This window comes from Protopterus annectens, chromosome 7.part1 (assembly GCF_019279795.1).
Source record: "Protopterus annectens isolate FY-2018-M chromosome 7.part1, PAN1.0, whole genome shotgun sequence".
In the NCBI taxonomy this organism is placed as follows: domain Eukaryota; kingdom Metazoa; phylum Chordata; order Ceratodontiformes; family Protopteridae; genus Protopterus; species Protopterus annectens.
This window is the reverse complement of record NC_056740.1, coordinates 61815065-61837401: the sequence shown is the minus strand read 5'-3', so window position 1 is coordinate 61837401 and position 22337 is coordinate 61815065. Positions and strand designations below refer to the sequence as shown.

At 41.7% G+C, this 22337-nt stretch overlaps 1 protein-coding gene across 1 annotated transcript in view; it reads left to right on the top strand.

Moving 5' to 3' along the window:
* Positions 1-22337, top strand: part of MPHOSPH10 (M-phase phosphoprotein 10) — a 320554-nt gene that overhangs the window by 106940 nt on the left and 191277 nt on the right. Inside the window, exon 4 of the mRNA XM_044078547.1 lies at positions 20643-20817. Within this exon, the coding sequence (XP_043934482.1) occupies positions 20643-20817 (175 nt within the window). The remainder of the gene's footprint in view (positions 1-20642; positions 20818-22337) is intronic.

Below are 22337 nucleotides of genomic sequence, written 5' to 3'. Positions count from 1 at the left end.
CAGTTTCCTCCTCCTGTTGTAGAGTTTGTTTATGACAGATTGGCTTCCTTTGTTTGGAGGAAGCGTCTTGGTTCTGTTGGGTATGGTGAGAGCCACGCATTTGTGTGTGTGTTGGTACAGTGCATTGGTGTATGATTCAGCGGTCATGCAACTATTCTCCATTTGCATGGGTGAAGTTAGCCACCTCTGTTTTTAGGAGCCCAAAGTTCGCTTTGGAGAAGTTTGTCATGGTGGTTACCTTTGCAGGGGGGGTGGGGGGTGGATTTCCAAGGTGATTAGTTTGTGGTCTGATCTAGCCAGGGGAGGAGTTGACTATTGGTGTAGAGCAACGGTCACCCATGTTAGTAATGACCAGGTCATGGATGTTGCTACCTCTAGTGGGGGTAAGAACAAGCTGGTCCAGGGCATTTGAATTAATGAATTCCAGGAAACGGTGGGCAAGTGTACTGGTACATGAGTAGTTTTCCCAGTTAATGGATGTGTAGTTGAAGTCGCCCAGTATGAGAGTGTTAGGTTGGACCCTAATATTCTCCAGGGTGCTTAGGAATATGGAGTGTGAGGCATGGGACATGGTTGGGGACCTGTAACAGGCTACGACTTGAATCGCTGTTCTACCCAATGTTAGCTGCACCTAAACTGTCTCTGATGCGTTATGTTTGGCTACCAGTCTGGAGGTGTGTGTGCATCCTTTATGAATATGGAAACACCATGGCCTTTGGATCTTTGGTCCAAGATGTTCATAGTGTTTCACTGTTGCAGTCTTTACAAAATGGGTTATCCGGTTCCTGGTAGCTCACAGTCGACCAGAATACCAAAGCCTTGGTATATGACGTCTGCTGCCTTCGGCCGTAAACCCAACATCAGGACTTCAGGTATAAAGGAAGGCAGCCTATGCCATTTCCTCAGTCTTTCTTGCCGTGTAGCCTAAAGTAGAAGCAATTTGCATGAGTGCTGGTCAGCCAATTACCTTCTTTTGTATTCAGACTACTTCAGTTGAAGACATCCTCACCAAAGTACCCCGTTGGGGATCCTCTTTTCTTGCTTTAATGAATGTCAGAGAAAGTTAATAACTGTCTTGCCTATGGAAAACAGATTCCACATCGTGATTTTCATTCTTACTGTATCACTTGCTCAGGCCTTGAGCACGACGTCCCTAATTGTGATCTCTGTGCTTCTTTTAATCTGCATACCATACACCGTAGAACTAAGATTTTATGTAAGCATTTCGGAGTTTGGCCTAGGTTCGTCGGTATGGCATCCTCTGGTCTTCAGACTTCCGATGTTCCTAAGAAGCGCAAGGGTAAAGATCGCAACAGGCCTAGAGTCAGGTTGGCTGACGATTTTCCAGTTAAGTTGGTCGTCGGCCCAGCGGTTCTCAATGAGACACTTTCACAGCCCCTACAGTCCGCGAATGTTCAGCCGCAGGCCTCTGCTGAGACCGTTTTGGAGACCTCCATGCCGCAGGCTTCCACTTCATCTTCTGACCCTCCGCCAGTCGCTACCTTCGAAGGGTCCAGAGCCACTAAGCAGGCCCCGGCTTCTGAGGCCTCTCTTCTTCGGCCTGAGGCCAGACCCCAGACCGAAGGCCTCTGTTCAGACTACCGCTGTGGCTAGGCCTCCCGAGTCCCACCAACTTTCTAGCAGACCTTCCAGTCGCAAGTATACTCAAAAGCAGGCGCCAGCCTCCCCTCAAATTCCTCGGTCACAGATGATTAAAATGGTTAGTGATCTTCTGACTCTCTTATCCGGGGCTCTCAACCTTCAACCTCCTCCTTCTAAGAGGGCTAGAGAATTGTCCCCTGAAGTTTTGTCTCCCTCAGTTTCTGATGTTTCCATCAATTCTGATGAAGAGGAAGACTCTCAACTTTATTCTGGTTTTGAGGATTCTGATGCAGAAGAATCTATCCCTTCTACCTGTCCTACGGAAGATTTTTCTTTTGGAGATACTCTGAATACTCTTACAGAGCATTTCAAGTGGGAGAGTTAGGACTATCCTCAGTCTAAGAAAAGGATTAGGGAGTTCTTGGGTTTACCACAGCATAAGCTTCTGGCTATCCCTCCGGTGTTGGAAGTAGTTTATGATGTTTTCATGGAAAATTCTTTGACTCCTAATTCTGTTCCTCCTGCTCCCAGGAAACCTGACCGGTATTATAGAGTTTTGTATTATCATCAGTTTCTTTTTCAGAATCCTACTGCTGATCCAGAGACTATTTCTCAGGGCCCTAAAGATGTTAAGGCTACAGTTGCAAAAAATCCTGTTCCCTCTGGTAGAGAATCTAGGGCCTTGGACAGGTGGGGGAAAAAAGGTTTATAACTGTGCCATCCATTCTATTAGGTCTGTTAATTGTCTTTTTCATATGCTTAAGTTTCAGCAGCATACATTGTAGGCTATTAAGACTACAATTGCTAGTGTTCCTTCCCTGGCGGAGAGTAAGGACATGCAAGATTTATTGAATTCTGCCTCTCTTGTGACTAAACATTCTTTACACTGTGGTTTTGACAATTTGGAGGCTTCTTGCAGGGCAGCAGCCACTGGATCTGTTATCAGAAGACATCATAAGGACAATCTTCTTGGTAACAAAGCAGAAGTCGTCTTGAAAGAATTGGAGGATAAAGCCAAGTCTATGCAAACTGTTAAAGTTCAGCCTCCTTGTTTTAGTAGGCATTACCCTTCTAAGAATTGGACTTTTCCTGATCCCAGTAAACAGTGACGCACTAGGTCTAGGGGTTATAGGTCTTCTAGGGGACAGACCTCTACCCATAAGACTAAACAATGGCATGCTTCCTCTTCAAAATCTGGGGGTTCTAAGCAACCTTCCCAAAGTAAGCATTCTCTTTGACTCAGCCCTCCCCCTGCCTGCCCCTGCTGTCCCAGGGTTGCCTTTGGGGGGAAGATTGGCCAGTTTTGCAGACATTTGGTCCACCATCACAGACAACAAATGGGTACTCAAAATGGTATACAAGTTTTCTTTTCACACTTTCCCTGCTCACCAAGGATACCCAGGTATTCCTCCAAATCAAAAGGCAGAAGCAGAAAAGCAAATTTCTTCCTTGCTGAACCTGGGAGCAATAGAGCCAGTTCCTGTACTTCAGATAGGCCAAGGTTTCTACTCGAGACTTTTTCTGGTTCCCAAAAAAAGGGGCACCTGGCACCCCTATTCTGGAGTTAATGCTCACTCTTCAGCAGTTGCTGCCAATGCTAGCCAAGGATTCCTGGCTGGTGACTTTGGATCTCAAATAAGCTTATCTGCACTTACTAATTCGGGAAAGTTGCAGGCAGTACCTTTTGTTTTAGAGCTGGAAAGCAACACTACCAATTCTCTGCACTGCCCTTTGGCTTATCTACTGCTCCCAGAGTTTTTACAAAATGCCTGGCTCCAGTCATTGCATGCCTGGCTCCAGTCATTGCTTTTTGCAGGCAGAGAAACATTCAAATTTACCCTTACTTGGATGATTGCCTCATTCAAGCAAACTCTCAGAACAACTTCTAAAGGATTTGGATTTTGTAAGGAACCTTCTCACTTCTTTAGGCTACACTCTCAATGAAAGGAAGTCAAGAATGGTACCCACAAGGGAGATTGTATTCCTGAGAGCAAGTCTGAATACAGCCACCCAGATGGTATTCCTCCCTCAAGAGAAACAAATGCAGCTTTCGACTTACTTCAAGGATTTGGCAAGCATGACCCAGCTCTCTGCAAGGCAATTCATGCAAGCCCTGGGATTCATGGCTTCATGTATTCTGATGATTCCATATCCCAAACTGCATATGAGGATAATACAATGGTACCTCAAGAACCTTTGGTGTCAACACACACAGGATTTAGACTTGATACTGCCTCTGATTCCCTGTCTGCAGACAGTTTCTTTGGTGGGCGACAGCTTGTTCACAGAACAAAAGCCTGCCTTTTCAACCACCTCCTGCAAGCATGACTCTCACCACAGATGCCTTGGACTATGCTTGGGGAGCGCATGTAGATGGCAGATGTATACAGGGGACTTGGAGCAACCAACGGATTCACCTGCACATAAATCTGAAAGAATTGATAGCAGTCCAGCAGACCTTGCTGGCTTTCAAGCATCTTCTTTCTCATGGAACTCTTCTAGTCAGGACAGACAACACCACAGTCATGTGGTACATCAACAAGCAGGGAGGGACTCAGTCTTACCCCCTGTGCAGACAAAGAATGATTCTATGATCCATAGCAGCCTCCATGGGCCTACACCTTGGCAGATCGGTTGAGCAGACAGGTCCTGGATCCTCACAAGTGGCAACTGAACAAGACCATCTTCTATCACATCATTCAGCATTGGGGTTCTCCCCAGGTGGATCTCTTTATTTCCGAATAACCGTCATCTTCCAATCTTTTGCACCAGGGAACATCACAACAAAGCCTGGAGAGTGGATGTTCTGTCCTTCCCCTGGACACAGCTTTCAATTTATGTCTTCCCTCCTCTACCTCTTCTTCCCAGAGTGCTGTTGAAGATGGGGGCAAAAAAACAAGGGCTATTATCATAGCTCCAGACTGGCCCAGACAGCATTGGTATCCACTGCTTCGCAGTCTCAGCCTTGGCATCTTCCCCTGATACCAGATCTCTTGGCTCAGAAAGAGGGAAAATTTCTACATCCTCATCTTCAGACTCTGCATTTGGCGGCCTGGCTCATAGTATAAATCTATCTCAACAGGTGGTTGAGGTTCTTCGTGAGGCCAGGAGGCCTAGCACTAGGAAATCGTATGCAGATAAATGGAAAAGATTCTGTATTTGGATGCAAGCTAGAGGGGAAGACTCTTCTCAACCATCTCTTCCTCTTATTCTTGATTACCTGGCAGGCTTGCTTAATAGTGGGCTTTCCTTTTTCTTCAATCAAGATACATGCCTCAGCGATTTCTGCTTATTGCTCCTTTGAACAACCCATCTTCTCACATCCTTTGAAGCAGTTCCTCAGGGGGGTTAGCAATTTCAAGTCTCCCAGAAGGGCACCTACTCCTGCTTGGGATCGTAATTTTGTACTTGACAAACTTACTCTGCCTCCTTTTGAACCAGCTGCCTCAGCAGATTTAAGGTTTCTTTCCTGGAAAACTGCTTTTCTCTTGGCCATTACTTCAGCTAGAAGAGTTTCTGAGCTGCAGGCCTTAATGGCAGTAGAGCCTTTTTATCATCTTCCATGTCGATAGAGTTTCCCTTTGAACCAATCCTTCCTTTGTGCCTAAGGTGGTTTCTAGCTTGACTCTTAATCTATCCACCTGCCTACCTTCTTTCCTAAACCTCAGAATAGAGGAGAAAGACTTCTGCACTCCCTTGATGTGCATAAACCGCTTCGATTTTATCTAGACAGGACTAAAACCTTTTGGAAGTCTGACCAGTTGTTGGTCAGCTTTGCATCTGCAGCTCAGGCCAAAGCTATTTCTCAACAGAGAATTTCTAAATGGACTGCCCATTGTATTCACTTTTGTTACTTGCAGCATAGCAAGGTTCCTCCACAGAGTATCAGGACCCATTCTATTAGAGCAACTTCCACCTCAGCAGATTTTTTGAGAGGTGTACCTACTAAGGACATCCTGGAAGCAGTTACTTGGACTTCTGTTCACACTTTCACAAAGCATTACAATTTACCTTTGTTTTCTAAATCCAGGGCTGGTTTTGCCACTGCAGTGTTGCAGGGCATCCTTACCAACCCTTTAATAGTGGGTATTCCTCCACCCTATTTTCTTTGGGCTTTGGGAATCAACCCATTTTGTAAGGACTGCAGCAGTGAAACACGATGAACATAGTACAGTTGTGTACACTTACATAAATGTAGATGTTAAAGTGTATTCACTGTTGCAGTCCTGGTCCCCCCCCCAAATCCCCCTTTTTTCCTACGGCACAGACTATCTGTTTATTTTTTGGATGGTATATTTCCAGGGATTTTCTTTTCCTGGTCTAGCCTTCTTGGGGGCTCCTGACAGTTATGCCAAGAAAAACTGAGGAAATGGTGTCGGCTACCTTCCTTTATACCTGATGTCGGGTTTACAGCCGAAGGCAGCCAACGTCATATACCAAGGCTTTGGTATTCTGGCTGACTGTGGGCTACCGGAGCCGGATAACCCATTTTGTAAGGAATGCAGCAGTGAATACACTCTGACATCTACATTTATGGTAAGTGTACACAACTGTACTTTCTGGGACCGAAAGGTGTGGAATGAGTTATAGCCTGGTAGTTCAGGGGTGCTTTCTGCTGCCTTGAACCAGGTCTCTGTTATAGCATAAATGTTGAAGTTCTCCATTTTAAGGAGTGCTTCGAGTGAGTGCATTTTGAGATTTAGACTTCTAGCATTGAGCAGCATGACCCTCAGATTGCATTTGTTTGTAGCTGTTACGGTGGTAATTTGGTCTTTGGAACACCACCTAAAAAAGGCACTGTAGGGGTGGCAAGAGCCTTGGCCAGTATCCGGAAGCCCAGGGGTGACAGTTGCAGGCCATCTCTGGCAAAGCATCAAGGTATGTCAATCATGTCATCCCAGGCAGACAGATACTGGATCCCCTTAGAATGACACCAGAAACTTAGCCAATTGTTGAAATCAATCATTTTCTGCTTGTACTGTGGTATCATTCTAAGTGATGGTAGAATGCTGCTCAAGGGCTAGGGTCATAGTCATCTGGGCTACATAATCAGAGAGCTCTTTTCATGTAGTCCACGGAGGTATGTCTCAGGTCATTCACACCCACATATACAATGACAGAGCCCTATCTGTACCGGTTGTTGAGGGACCTGAGTGCATGCGTTATGTGGTGGTTTGTGGCACCTGACAGGCAGCTGACTGTTACTTTCTCCTTATTCAGCCTAGTGAGTGGGACATCAGTGTGCCTCACTATCGAGTCAACTATGACTAGTGTGCTGGGCATGCTGTTTTACCTTAGGGGCTTTGGTTGAGTGGCACACTGTTTATGAGAGTTGTGTGTCTTGTGATTAGTGATGTGTTGTGGTGGTCGAGTGTGTTTCTGCCTTGGAGGTCTCTGCTGTTCGGGTAGATTTTTATTGAGAGCCTCCATGAAGATGGGTGTGTGGTTTGTGTTTTTATGTGAAGACAGTGCTGGTGTGTGTTCTGGAGTGCTATGTGTTCATGTGGTGTGGTGCAAGTGCTCACCTTCTCCTCTTGATCAGCTATTCCGGTCTTGGCTGGAGAGTGCATGGCTTCCATTTTGGATATATAAGTGCATCTCTCGCAAGTCTGAGTGTTGCGAGGTAAGAGGAGAGGGTTGTCTGTGTACATGAGGCAGTTGCTACATTGCCTCAGGATGCCCAAGTTCAACAGGTTAATAGGAGAAAGCACAGGGAACTGATCTTTAGACATGCCTGGAGGGGTGGGCATTAATAAGTACTGGAGCTGTTTCGTTGTAGAACATTTAGTGCTGGTAGCACTTTTGTGTGGTACAATAATTTGTACAAGAAATCTGGTATGGTAAAGTGCTAGACTAATAAGCTAGTAAAAGTGCAGGAGAGGAGATAACTAGCAGATCTAAGGGAAAAATTGAAGAACAGACTTTAGCACCTCTCAGAAGCTTACAAATAGTCCTGGATACAGCAAATCTGTATCTGGACTAGATTAGTAACAGGAAAGGCGGGAAAAACGCAAACATGGGCTTTTTAGATCAGAAAGTTGAAGGAGTTGGAAGAAACTGCCCAAACGGCCAATAAACTACAATTTCTGGGCCAGAAACCACTCCTCTTGTGGTAGATAGACTACCTAGTACTTACCACTCCCACTGATAAGCTAGAAGGCTCTGACACACAAAGGCTTGAGGGGCTCAGAAACTTACAAACAGTCCTGGATACAGCAAAACTGTCTCTGGACTAGACTAGCTACAGGAAAGGCGGGAAACCAGCACAAACGCTGGTTTTTAGACCAGAAAGTTGAGATGGTAAAACTGCCCAAACATACAATTTCTGGGCCAGAAACCAGCAGCTAAAGCAGCAGTAAAAACAATTCAATTGCAGTGCAAGCTAGCCACACGTGAGTGTGTAGTAATATCAAAGCAAATACAGTTTAAGTAAATGCAATTGATTCAAACTGTATTCTGAACTAAATTCAATTATTTTAGTCAACTCTGAGTAGTGAAAAAGTGCCAAAAAATATATTGATCAGCTGAGAAGCACACTCGGTCAGAACACTAGGACATTCTAGCAAAGTTTTTTTTTTTTTTTTTTTTTTTTTTTTTTTTTGTAAAGTGGAAAGGAGAAACAGAAGGTAATACAAGGTTAAGGACCTAAGTGGATTGGCCTTCTCAAATGTTCTCTCTGTATTAGGTAGAATGAACTGATGACACTAGACTGGGATAGAGCTGAACAGGTGGGACTGGTAGGAGCGACTCAAATCAAAATATGATCTCACTGTACTCTGTTGAGTGAACAAATGAGATGGACCCAGGAGAGTGTTCAAACACAGATTTACAGGAGGGGAGGGCAATTCCAAAGCCACCAAGATTAATACCACAACAAGAACAGGATGGGAGGGCAGGAAACTAACTGCAGAGAGACAGACTACAATATTCAGTGAAACAATATATAAACAAAAGAATAAAATGCAGTACCATCTTTAACACTGCAAGTTCGTACTTATCTCAGCTTGTAATACAGCTGATGTAGGTATATAAACAGTTCAGATCTTCAGCAGAAATAAATTTACAGATAAGTGACCAACACTTATAAGCACGGAGAAAACCTCTAGGCTAAGAGTTCAACACCTAATATCAATGACTTGAAAACAATATCCCCACTTACTGCAGAGAGACAGAGACCACAATATTCAGTGAAACAATATATAAACAGAAAAATAAAATGCAGTACCATCTTTAACACTGCAAGTTTGTACTTGTCTCTGTTTGTAATACAGTTGAATATAGATGGGTTCCTATCACATAGTCGAACTTGAACAAGTTTGAACCCCATATGGTCGAGACCATAAGTTCGAACTTGTACAACTTTGAGCGTTTAAACAGAAATTTCCGTAAGGGGAGGTTCCTGTTCATTTCAATGTGGTGCAATCCCAGAGTTGGTTGATTTAAGTACCGGGGGCATGGGGGGTGTAAGGGGGCTTGCCCCCCTGCTTACAACAGTTTATTTTGTTTTTACTTTTTTTTTTAATCTCTAGTTGAAGTTTTGTAATTTCAAACGGAATGGTTTGAACATTCCATTTTCAAAGTTATAAGACTTCGACTATGTGATATAGACCCAATGTAGATAAATAAACAGCTCAGATATTCAGCAGGAATCAAATAATCAGCCCTGCCAAGTCTTGAAAAGCCCATCTGTGATGCATATGATCCTGGTTGATTTACGGTGGGCAGCTGAGCAGGGAAGGTCAGATGGTTTGAGTAGTAGTTAGCCAGCTGTTCTCTGTATTTACCCTGCCTGGCAGTCGCCTTATGGGTGTCAGGAGGTTGCAACCTGCAGGCAGGTACTTGAGGAGGTGCACACAGATATCTGCAGCACGGTTACATGGTTAATTTAGGCTGTGATATTATGTAGGCTGCAGTCGGAAACTGGGGCTAGCATTGGTTGTTACAGGTGGAGAAAGTAAAGCAAATGTTGTGCTTTTTAGGACTTTTGATGGACCTGGTCTAATTTTTTAGATTTAGGTGTTGTCTTTAACATAACAAACAATGGGATATATGTATGTGAGGGGAAACAGTAAGTGTAGTGGATGCTGGAGTGAATGGGTTTTGGCCTCCAAAAGTGCTGCATGCGTGATTACAAAGCATGTTGTGCAGTTTTTCACAGCAGCTATTACACAAGCTCGGTTGGTTGGGAGGGTGGCCTAATGGTTAAGGTGTTTGCCTTACAAACACAAGGTGCAGGGTTTGAGTCTCACAAGGGATAATTGGCTAGGCTTAAAATGGCTCGCAAGGGCAGTTAGCTTAGTACTAACCTATGAACCTATATGAAGTTGGGTTTGATGGGTCTTTACAGTCTTTACACGGGGTGGGAGGTTGGCATAATGGTTAAGGTGTTTACCTTACAGGTGCAAAGTGCAGGGTTTGATTCTCACATGGGGCAATTGGCTAGGCTTAAAATGGCCCACAAGGGCACTTAGCCTACTACTAATCTATGAACAAACCTTCTATGAGCTGATATTGTTGTGCAGAGGGAGACTAACACAGAATGTAAGTATTTGTGAGGTTTTAAGAGCTGTAAGATGTTTAAGGTGAAGCTACGTCTAATATTTCTGAAAGAAAATTATGACCACAGACTATAAATCAGCATAAAGGCTCTCTGCTGGGCATTTGTATAGTAATTGCAAGGATAACATTTAGTAGCACTACTGTTGTTTTGTGATTGAAAGTGCTACAGATGCATTAAAAGCTTTTATGTGAACTACTTTGGTAAAGCAGTGTCTCAAACCGTTTGTGTTTGACAAGGGACTTGACAGCAAAGGTAGTAAAAATAAGTCTACATATTACTCTCTGCTGTCAGACTGAGAGACATTGGTGTAAAGAAAAAACAAACCAAACTGAAGAAAACAAAATTGGTGGGCCCATGGTAAAATGCAACTGTAAGGTCATGGATGCATCATGCAATTCTTCAGTGCTATTCCTGTCTTGAACACCAAGTCTACTTTAAGGCATTTGAGGCCTTTTTATTTTAATGTGTAGCACTGTTTAAACTCCGACTCTGCTGAGAGAAAATGGAAAACTTGCTTCTCCTCATAAAACAATGAAAGTGTCTGTCAACTTAGATACTAGCTAAAAAGGCTACTAGAGGAGACAAAGCTATGCACCTTTAGTCTAGGCAGAAAGTCCTACAATGTTATCCCAAACAGTTTGGAATCTAATAAGGTTATTTCACACTCTCCCATAAAGCACTCCACTTTTGTTTGTCTCCATTAGTGGTTTTCTGAAAGAGTTCTTTTATCTTTTTCTACTCTTCACATATCCCACACCCAAGTTACACAAATTCCTGAATCTCCTCCAATAACACTTGATTTTTGCTTCAGAGCCATTAAAACGAAAGATATTGCAACACTCTTGACCAGCTAACCCTAGATGCTTTTAGTGGCTCTGACACTATACCAATGGTTTATCTTCCTACACAGAGATCACTGTCTACACCCAGTCAAGCTCTAATAAAACTCCTGCTTAGCCAGTAATATTCTGTCCACCCAATGGAAACAGCCTTTTATTAAGCCAGTCCCAAAAGTGCAAAGACCATCTAGTACAAAAGACTTTAGACCCATCATTTATTCTCCCCAGCATGGTTTTGTTTGTTTGGAAGAAGCACAATGATAGCATTATACACCTTAACAGATGACATTTGATTAAACACGAACAAAGGCAACTTAATGGGGACAATACTCATTGACTGAACTAAGGCATTTGACTTTGCATAGAGCCCCTTGGTTATCAGTTAACTTATTCAGGCTTGAATAAACAGTCCATCCCTTCCCTGTAATAAGGGTTTCCTGTCCAACAGACATGCTACAGTACATATTGGGTTATCAAAATAAGCCTCAGCTGCCCCCCCCCCCCAAATAAGGGTGACCCACATGACTCCATCCCCTAACCGCTTGAAACTAGGGCAGCCACTCCTCTAACCCATCCATTGCTATAGCTCTTGCATAGTGTGTGATTAATAGGTTATAATAATACGTGGAGTAGCTTTATAAAGCAGCAAGTACAGCAGATAGCCACAAGATGAGTCTGTATTGAATAATCGAAAATTTAATTCACTGAACGGTATTTACATCAAAAATACCGTTTAGCGAATTTGCTCCCCACTAATTATATATACCAACTCGGAGATCGCACTACAGTGAGGAAAGGGCAAATTTTCCACTCTTCTCTGTACTGCGAGCTCACTATTAACATTTCGCTGAATGGTATTTTCAATGTAAATACCATTCGGTGAATTCAGTTTTTGATTATTCAATATAGACAGATTGGTAAAAAAAACTAAAATACATCTTTGTGCTTTAACAAGACCTTGAATTCAGCCACTAGAAAAGATTTCTTTAGAAAATAGTCGTCGTAATGAAGAAAAGGTTACACTAATGTTGTACACTGACTCTACAGTTCTTTTATTTAAAAAAAAAATTGATTCATAGATATTCCAAGACCACTGAGTCTCATGACCATCCTCTGCTTGGCAGTGTCCTCCCACATGCAGCACCTTCTTTCTCCAGAAGGGGCATACTTGTCAAATCTGGAGTAAATTTGTGACTACCCATACAGTTATCTAGTTTGTTTAAAGAAAGAGAGTGAGGTGCACTGCTTAATGTGCTGGAAAACCGTATTCCAGGGATTTGGAAAATGGTGGGTTATTAAACCTATTTCTTCCATATTTTATTTATTGTTGCAAAGATGTAGGTCCCAGGTTATATTGATGGAGGCACTGGACTTGCAAGAGAAAGTGGAGGTCCAGGACAAATGAGTTTCTAAAAATGATTTTTCATCAGCTTTGAAGTCCCCCACTACTATTTCAAATTATACATGCTTCAGACAGACTTTCTATGTAGTTGGTCTTAGAGTCAGTTTAAAACTAATACTCCACAGAGATTATTTCAATCCTCCTGTGTAGGATATACAAGAAACACCACAGAATAACATTTGCTTGGCCTGGAAATGGGTCCAGAAATAACGGAACCTTTTCCAGTGACTCTCACAACTCATTTCTGTTCAGGATTCTTCATTATTTGGCTTGGTGATTAGATCCCTGCCTCATAGCTTCAAGGTCCAGAACTCTTGCTTGATATTTGGTCATTGTTTGTCCAGACATTTGCATGTTCTACATGTGTAGTGTTGAGCACCTTTTCCGAAGGCTAGAACTACCCAACCAACTCATCTATTCTCAACTTACTCTTGCTCATAAGCTCATTTTCAAACCCTTCCTTTGTCCATCTCTCTCCTCTGCCTTTAAAATGCACATGCCCAATAGAGTACTCAGAACTAATAACCAAAACCTAATTGAATTATACAAACCAATACGACCCCAGGTAAAAATCTCCTATCCTATAGTCTAGCTCATCTCTGGAATTCCCTACCTCCAGCTGTTCGTACCACCTTCAACCATTTTACATTCAAAAAATCACTTTACTCTCATCTACTAACCCAGTGGGAATGCTCTTGCACCCACCCTTCATAAATCAAGACTGCCTTTACCTCTTTCCTCCTACATACCAACAAGAACTCAAGTCTGCCTTTACCTCCTTCCTCCTCCTTACCTACAATGTCCTTGTTTCTGCCTCTCCTATAGTATTACTCTGTATCCTTTAGCTAACTTCCTTTCTCAAAATGGCTCTCAGTATCTCCACTGAAATGTTTCCATCTCCTAATCAGTTTCATCAGTAATTGCACCTAAATGTTATACTCTTACTATATCATTTTGTAAATACTGTAATATGAATTGCTTCTATAGTATGTACCATCTGAAATGTTGATCACCAGTCTAATGCTTAACTATGTAATTTTGTAAATATTGTAATACATATCCAAAAACTATGTAACCTTGTTTCTGGAGCTTTTCTCCCCAGGACTCCATTGAAAATGGGTTCATCTTGGCCCAATGGACTATCCTGGTAAACCAACTGCAAATAAATAAATAAATAAATTTTCAGATGCCCAAAGTGGAACATGGGAGGAGTGTCAAACATGTGACAGCACAGTGAGTGTGGCCAGTCTTGTGCTAACTCTGGAGGAAATAGCTGATCTTAGCTGGAGGTTTGCAGTGCTTCTTGGTGCTTTCTGCCAACCATTTCATCCAGTGATACTTGGAGTAAAAATCACAAATATGAATTCTGTTTGTTCAGACAGATGTTAAATCCTACAGATTTTTGTGCCAGCTCCTTAATTCAGAAGTATTGAGCTCCTTTTACTGGAGCCCAGGTGACCTTGACTGAGTTAATGGCTCTGTTTCTTGAGGAGTCAGTTGGGAGGGGATGAAAAAAGGTTGACATTTTACTGTCTACCCCCATGAGGAGAGAAGAGTTCCCTGGCTTTGGATTTCACTGTCTTGACTGGTAAGATCTGAGAGAGAGGGTACAGCATTCACAAGAAGAAAAATTAGAGATGCAGTGTTAAACATGGGATTCTGTGGTTGCATCATTGTACCTTGTGTGCATTGGGGAGGCACATTTCTGGATAAGACATGAAACAAAAAACGATAATTCTTGGCAGCAGTTTGATTTGAGATTTAAACTGCCTGTTATCTCCTCTCTGGCCCTGCATGTTTTTTTTTCTTAAAAACAACAAACATCTTTATTAAATTATCATATATGACATAGGCAATCATACATTTACATAAATGGAAACAAACCACATTGATACTTCTGATATATATCAGCCTTTCTCTCCGCCTTTCACTTCTGGAGATGTCTTACTCTCACTTCATTGTATAAAAGTAAGTAGTTGCTATGTCCCAAAATGTCTGTTATTCCCTGTATCGTTTATAATGTTGATTATATATGATTACTGTTGTTGTTGTGTCTTTTGGCTTTTCCCGGTTAGGGGTCACCACAGCGGAAGTCCGGTCCGCTAATGATTGGCAGTAGATTTTTACATGCCGAGTTGCCAGCCCTGATGCACAACCTTCAACGAAGGTACGCCCATTCACGCATGTCTCCACGCAGAAGACTCTCTAGCGGTGAATCGAACCGGACAGCATCTTATTGTGAGGCGACAATGCTACCACAGCACCACCAGTGCAGTATTATATATGATTACTGTTTATATTAAAAGTGATGCATAATGTTTGCAACTAAAATTATTTATTTATTTATTTTATTTATTGCATTTGATTACCGGGAAAGTCCACTGGGCCTGACGGACCCATTTTCAGTGGCGGCCCGGGGAGAAAAGCTCCACAGTTATATATACAGAAAATTTTGAAAGTACAGTAATAATTATTTGTGGAGAAAAGCTGCTTGAACAGACAAAAATTGTAAAGACAGTACAGTAATCATTATATATGATTACTGTACTGTCTTTAAAATTTTTGTCTGTTCAAACAATTGTAGAGCTTTTCTCCACAAATAATTATTACTGTACTTTCAAAATTTTCTGTATGTATAACTGTGGAGCTTTTCTCCCCGGGCCTCCACTGAAAATGGGTCCGTCAGGCCCAGTGGACTTTCCCGGTAATCAAATGCAATAAATAAAATAAATAAATAAAATAATTTTAGTTGCAAACATTATGCATCACTTTTAATATATCCAGTCAAATTGCCTAGAACATAGTAAGGTCTTGTTGAGCCTAATTATGGTGGCTGCCAAAAAAAGCAATTACTAGAAAATGGAAATCAAAGTCTAAACTAAATGTACTAGAATCAGTGAATATAGTAACAGAGATAAAACAACTGGAACTGGGATCTTTACAAAAGAGTGGGAGCAAATTACATAGAAAAAATGGGAATTGTGGGAACAATATATGCAGAGTTGGAACAAGGTTTAAAAGAAGCCAGGATATGAATGAGCTATGTAATATCTGATCAGCTCTAGAGAAGTGTCTCACAGCATGTAGCTTTAGTGTAATTTTTTTAAATAGGATGGATGTGATCAATGGTATTTTTAACAGTGATATCAATTATGCATTTTTTTAACTTTCCAAACAGTAACATTACTAGTATGCATTTTATTTACAAGAGCCACAGTTTTTTCATAGGCTTTTTTGCTTCAAAACAAAAAATAAGCTCATCAACTACATAAATAATATTCTGGTGCAGAACAATCAAGATAGTAAAGATTAAAATGTCTTGATTAGCTCACTTGTTTTGCTGGAGGGATACTATTATTCAGGCAGACATTATGCCTATTTCTGCCTGCATTATGTCTTGCTTCTGCATTACCTGTAATGACAAGGTATATACTCATCATGGGGGCTTGATGGGCTGTCTTGACCCATCCAGACTGAGGCCGTCCTAGTATTGCAGGCTGGATCAGTGCTGTTAATTCTTCCCTAGGTCAAAGAGCTGCTCCTTGGCCCTGCTCTGTATAGAATTGATTACTGTGATGCACTGCTGGGGGCATTTTATGTAGGTAACTACACCCCTTGGCAGCTGACCCATGTCAGTCTTGCTGTGTGGAGGATTGCTGCAGCATATCACCTGCATGTGCACATTTCCTAATGTGCAGGTCTCTGAAGGCTATCATCACTAGCTTGACAAAGCCAAGCATAAATTCCCCCATTGTTACCACACGCAGCATGGCTGCTGTTCATTGGATGGCAGGCAGTGCAGGAGGTAGACTGCCTTTCTCCCCAGGATGGAATGGTGTCAACCACTTATTTCCAACCCACCATACTCAACTCTTCCAGCTCTTGAGCAGATAACTAAACTCATTACCTGGGTCATTTCACATCTTCACACATCTGTCCCATGGAGATGCCCCCCCCCCCATGCACTGATATTATTTTTAATTAAGTGCCATCTTTCATGCACTGATATTATTTTTAATTAAGTGCCATCTTTCATTAATGTCTGACTTACCATAGCAGTAATAAAAATGTAAATTTTAGGCTCACTTATTTCTTGAAGTGCATCTTTGCTCTCTCTAGGTTTATTTCTAAGGTTGAAGGTGTGGCCAGATGGTAGAAGCCTTCTATTATAGAGAGTAGTAGTCAGAAGTTATTAGTGGTTTCTTTTTTGCTTCCTTAATAATAAATTAAGTTTTTTTCTGTCCCAAAGAGTGGTTACTGGCTTCTGTAGTGGAAAATGCAAGCAGGTGCCAGATATAATGGATACTTTAATATACTGCAGCACTATTTCCTTATTGCACTTTGAGTACTATATATTGACTACCTCGTAGTCGAGCCTTCTTGTTCCTTCCACAGTGCTGATAAGTAGGAATTTGTGTTAAATACTATCTACCAGCCTGTTCTCATTTCCTGGCTCTGCTCACCAGAACTTGGCTTTAAGCTTAGCAATACCCTTATATGATGTGGTGTTTACCTCAGCATCTCTGGTATCTGCTGCCTAAGCTGCACTACTGCTCTTTCATTTTGCAGAATATGATTCAGCTTAGAGGTGATCTTGATCCCAGATATTTTCTGTTCCTTATCCTAGTTAAGGGGCACCGATTCAGCACAACATGCATTAGTTTATTGCAGAAATGTACCTGGTTATGCTTAAGAAGCACCTTATATTGTCCAGCATGCAGGCAAACAAATGAAACATCAGTGGTAGATTAATACCCTGATTGCTGCTTTTGTGAAATAAATGGCACACTGTCCCTCATTGCAGACTAGTTTGAAATGCATCAATCATCCTTTTCATTTATTCACAAAACCACTTGCCAAGGTTGGGGTAATGATGTTAGCAGGTTAACAGGGTGGACTGGATCTTCCTATCCCCAGTGATAGTATCATATCATTTTCCAGGGTCCCTTAGCTTTCCCATGTAAGCTGTTATGAATTCTGCTGCAGATTCTCCTCCCAATGGGCTGTGTCTGGAGCACCTCCCTTTGAGAGCATATGTGGGGCATTGTTATAAGATATTCTGGCTTCCTGAACTGATTTCTCTCTGCTTGGTAAAACATGGACTATTCTCCAATATCCACATTGCTGACCTCCTCATTCTCAGTAGCCTAGCTACACTGGAAGTGAATCTCTCTTCTGTCACTTGTATTCATCATCTGTTTTTCTGTCACAATCCAAAGCGCATAACTAGTTGAGAATGGGATATAGATTTAATAGTGAGTTGATAGCTTAATCCACTGACTCCGCTGTTGTTTCATCACCACAGTCCATTAGAATGGCGGCAGCATCTGTGTACTGGTCATTCTTATGATTCTCCTTCACCTTCAGTTGTAAACAAGTACTCAAGATACTTAAACTCTTCTACATGTGGTGCCCCGCACCCCCACCCTTACAGGGGAATATTCTACTTTTTCAGGGAAGAAGCATGATCTGTGCCTTGCTGATAACAATTTTCATCCTGCTGCTTCATGCACAGCTTTGAACCACTCTGTTATATGTTGGACATGAGTCGCTTGAACAAAAAGACAAGATAGTCTGCAAACAGCAGAGATGCAGCCTTTGTCTCCAGTCTGGATACTGACCAGGGTTTGACTGCTGCTTGATATCCTGTCTATGAAAGTCCTAAATTTGTAGACAGATGAGACACATCTGTGATGAAGTTCTCTACCCACTTTGATTGTATTTGAGATAACCATGAGAAGGTGGACACAAGTCTTGCTACTCACATGTGGAGGCTGATTCAGTGCAAACTTCACCCCCTCTCACCCCCAAAAGGGCCCACAACAATACCAGAAAAGTGTAGTGTCCCAGAAATCGCAGACGCACAGGTGAAAACAGCCCTTTCAAAAGCCAAAAGCACAGCATCAATGGGACCAGATGGTGTCCCAGGCTGCATCTTGCACGAACTACAGAATGAACTAACCCCCCACCTAAACACACTGTTCAACCTCAGCCTCTCCACAGGCTACGTGCCCATAGAATGGCAAACAGCAATGGTTATTCCGTTCCACAATGGAGGGGCCACAGCTGACCCTGGTAACTATCACCCCATAAGCCTGACTAGCCTGGTCTGCAAGGCTATGGAGCTCATCATCAATCATCATCCATCAATCATCATCGTCATCCATCAATCATCATCATCATCCATCAATCATCAGACATTGGGAACTTCAAACACTTGACCCCCGACCCAGTTCGGCTTTAAGGGCAGATCATGCTACTAAACCTGGTTGACTTCTTCGAGACGGTCACCAAGGCCATAGATGAGGGGAAGGAGGTTCACGCAGCCTACCTTGACCTCGCCAAGGCTTTTGACACCATTCCCCACTCTGGAATTATAGAAAAACTCACCAGCCTGAACATAAACCCCTACGTCACGAGATGGGTTGCCAACTGGCTTACAGACAGAACTCACACGGTAAGAATAGTGGGCTCCAGGTCCGACTCTAAACCAGTCACAAGTGGTGTCCCACAAGGCTCGGTACTGGGACCCCTACTGTTGGCATATACTTCTCAGAAGTACAGGCAAACACAGGAGGACTATGGCTAACCAAGTTCACCGATGACTGCAAACGGGGAGCCATAATTGACTCTCCGGCTGACACGGACATTCCCCAAAAGGGCCTTACTAAGATGGACACCTGGTGTCAAAGTCATGGTCTCAAGCTAAATACCAAAAAATACATAGTCATCTCATTTGGGAAAAACAAAACACCCATGAATTACTACATAGGTGGCAGCCCCCTTAATACAGAAGAGGTAGTAAGAGATCTGGGGACCCAGGTAGATGGTAATCTCTCCTTTGACAATCATATTACCAAAGTAGTTAGGAAATCCTTCTATGTAGCCCATCTAATTACTAAAGGGTTCGCATCTAGAAATAGAGGTTATAGTGCCCCTCTACTCATCACTCATCAGACCCATCATAGAGTACAATGCCCCATTTGGGATGTACCTCACAACACACTTCCAACAGCTGGAAAGACCACAAAAGTACCTCACCAAGAGGATTACTGGCCTCAAACATATGTCCTATGCAGCTAGACTGGAAAAACTCCGGCTATACTCAGTGGCATATCACTTACTGAGAGGTGATCTCTGCCTGACTTGCAAAGCCATGTCCAACTCACAATTGATGGACATGCTCCACCTAAAGAAATCCAAGTCACTGCGAGCCACTTGCTCTAGTGAGCTAAACTTCGCCACAGCAATAAATAGAACTTGCTGGAGGGATAGATTCCTGTCACTGAGACTCCCCATGCTTTGGAACAAAATTCCTAACTACATTAAGCAGAGCCCCTCACTAACACTCTTTAAGAGAAACCTTGACGAATGGATGGGTAACAGAAAATACACCCCTGGGATCGCTTCATTGGCTCTTCTTGACAGAGGCTCAGTTAATTAATCAATGGGGCAGCGAAAGCTGACACACTCTGGCTAGGCTTATAAATGCCCTCGGGCAGATAGCCTAGTACCTATCTATGAACCTATGAGTGGCTCACATCAGTGTTTCTGGGACACCCTTTATGGTTGTAGCATCTTCTGAGATGTATGCTTTCTCTTGGTCCTCAGAGTACATATAGACAAGCAAGCATTCATGATTTTTCCATCATCTGTGCAAGGGCAGAAAGCTGATCTAACTGTTAAACAGTTAGGACAGAATCCACATTGCTTCCCTTAAATAACTTCCTGAACTTCTGGAAGAATTCTCCTTTGTGTCACCATCCTGTTTTTTATTTTGGGGAGGGGGGGGTAAGTAGTTTACAGTGTGTTTATTTCTTTAATGTGTAGTTAAATTATAATGCAGAGTACCTGTTTAATCCAGTTAAGGGTAATAGGGGCTGTCTTGGCACTTTGGAGACGCAAGGCAGAGAAACTAATCCTAAGTAGGTCTCTATCTTATTGTACGAAGTACACATAGACAGACACCTACTTGATTCACACACATCTTTAAGCAATTTAAGTGATAGTGACCTATGAGTGGAAACTGGAGCACTTGGTGAAAATCCACATGAACATGAGAATTATGTTATATGCTGTGCATTACGTGTTTATAATGTTTAAAAGGAATGGTCTTCTCCAAAACAGCTTTATTTCTTCTACCATGCATGAATGGCTGCTAATGGCAGATGGCTTTTTCACGTACATGTTTTTTGTCTGTAGGTTTGTCTGTTTTGCAAGCTAAGTATTTATTTTACAGAGACTATTATGCCATGGAGGAAACCAAAGAAGGAAGAAAAGAAAAGGAGGCATTTAAAAGAGTTGCTTTTGATTTGTCAGATGACAGTGAAGGAGAAGATGTTGAAGAAATTCTTGGTGGGAAGAAAGCAACAGAAAGTGAAAAGAAATCCTCTTTTGAAAAAAGACAAGAGAAGGCAAGTGCTCTCCATATGTTGTTTTTCCATGCTATGCACACAATACATATTTTTAAATGTTTTGTCTTTGAAATTCTATGTGTAATATACCATCCATTACCTGATGTGTTCCACCTGGTGTGCATTTTTCTAAAGGACGTTGCACTTTATTATTGTAGTAATAACATCACGATGGGGTCAGAAGCATCCAGCTTTGACAAAAACAGGCAGTGAGGAACTGATAAACATAAAGAAGTTAACACCGGGCTTTTTATTTCCTGATCTGTCAGCAAGATTTTGTGTATATAAAAAAAAAAAAAAAAAAAAAAAAAGACAGAGGATAGATCCCAGATGAACTCAGTTTACTTAATTTCTTATTACTGATGGCTGTTTCACAGACGCACATCCACACATTTTCCAAAAATACAGGTCATGGAGGAGGGGAAAAAAAAGAACATATAGCAGCCAATTTTGCATTGTCAAGGCATCTTGTGTAATGATGCAATGTCAGGAAGAACAATGTCCAAAAGTCTGTGAAGTCTCAAGACATTCAAAGACTTGAAAAAAATGCTTATGTAAAATTTAGAAACCAGGATTGCGATGCCAAATTCTGTACACTTTATGAAGCTCCTGGACAGAATAAGCAAGGAGAAAAGCACAGTGTATGATCTTTAATTCTCAGCACCGGTACTAATACCTTCTGTGTAAGGTGCTAAAATAACCTTGTTTTCTATATTTTTAGTTTAGAAATGAAAAAATCTGTTTTAAAATAGAAAATGACCCCACTTATAAATTATTTATTTATTCATTTTTCAGATATCTGATTCATCTTATTCAGGATTATGGGAGAGCCAGGATCTTTCCTGGCAAGCTGTAGTCACAAAGCAGCAGTACACATGTGTATATATGCTATACACACACACAGACACACACACACACAGACACACACACACACAGACACACACACACACAGACACACACACACCTACTAGCAGTATGGAGGATTACTAATTCAGTTAATATAATGTCTGAGGAGTGTGGGAGAACACTGCAGAACCCAGTAAAAACCTGTATTGAATCAGTTCAGTTTAGTGTTTCACTGGTGCATGTATGTAGATGCAAGAGTTGTGCATGGATATATCAACGTAATTGTATGAAAAGATGTATATCTATATTGTGTGTACATATGTATTTTTTTAAGAAAAATGTGTTTGTGTGTGTATGTATATGTGTGTGTATATGTATATATATATATGTATATATATATATATGTATATATGTGTATATATATATATATATATATATATATGTGTGTGTATATATATATATATATATATATATATATATATATATGTATATGTGTGTGTAGACACGTTTTTCTCATGTTTCTTTAGCAGGTTGGTCTGATTATCCATGGCAATGTGGATGTTGTAAGTTTGTGCTCCTCTCAATACCAGCTTACCCAGTATATCTTGTATCCCCCATCAGATGTTGATCACCAATTCCTTGTACTGGCATACTGGTTCCAGCTGTGAGTGATT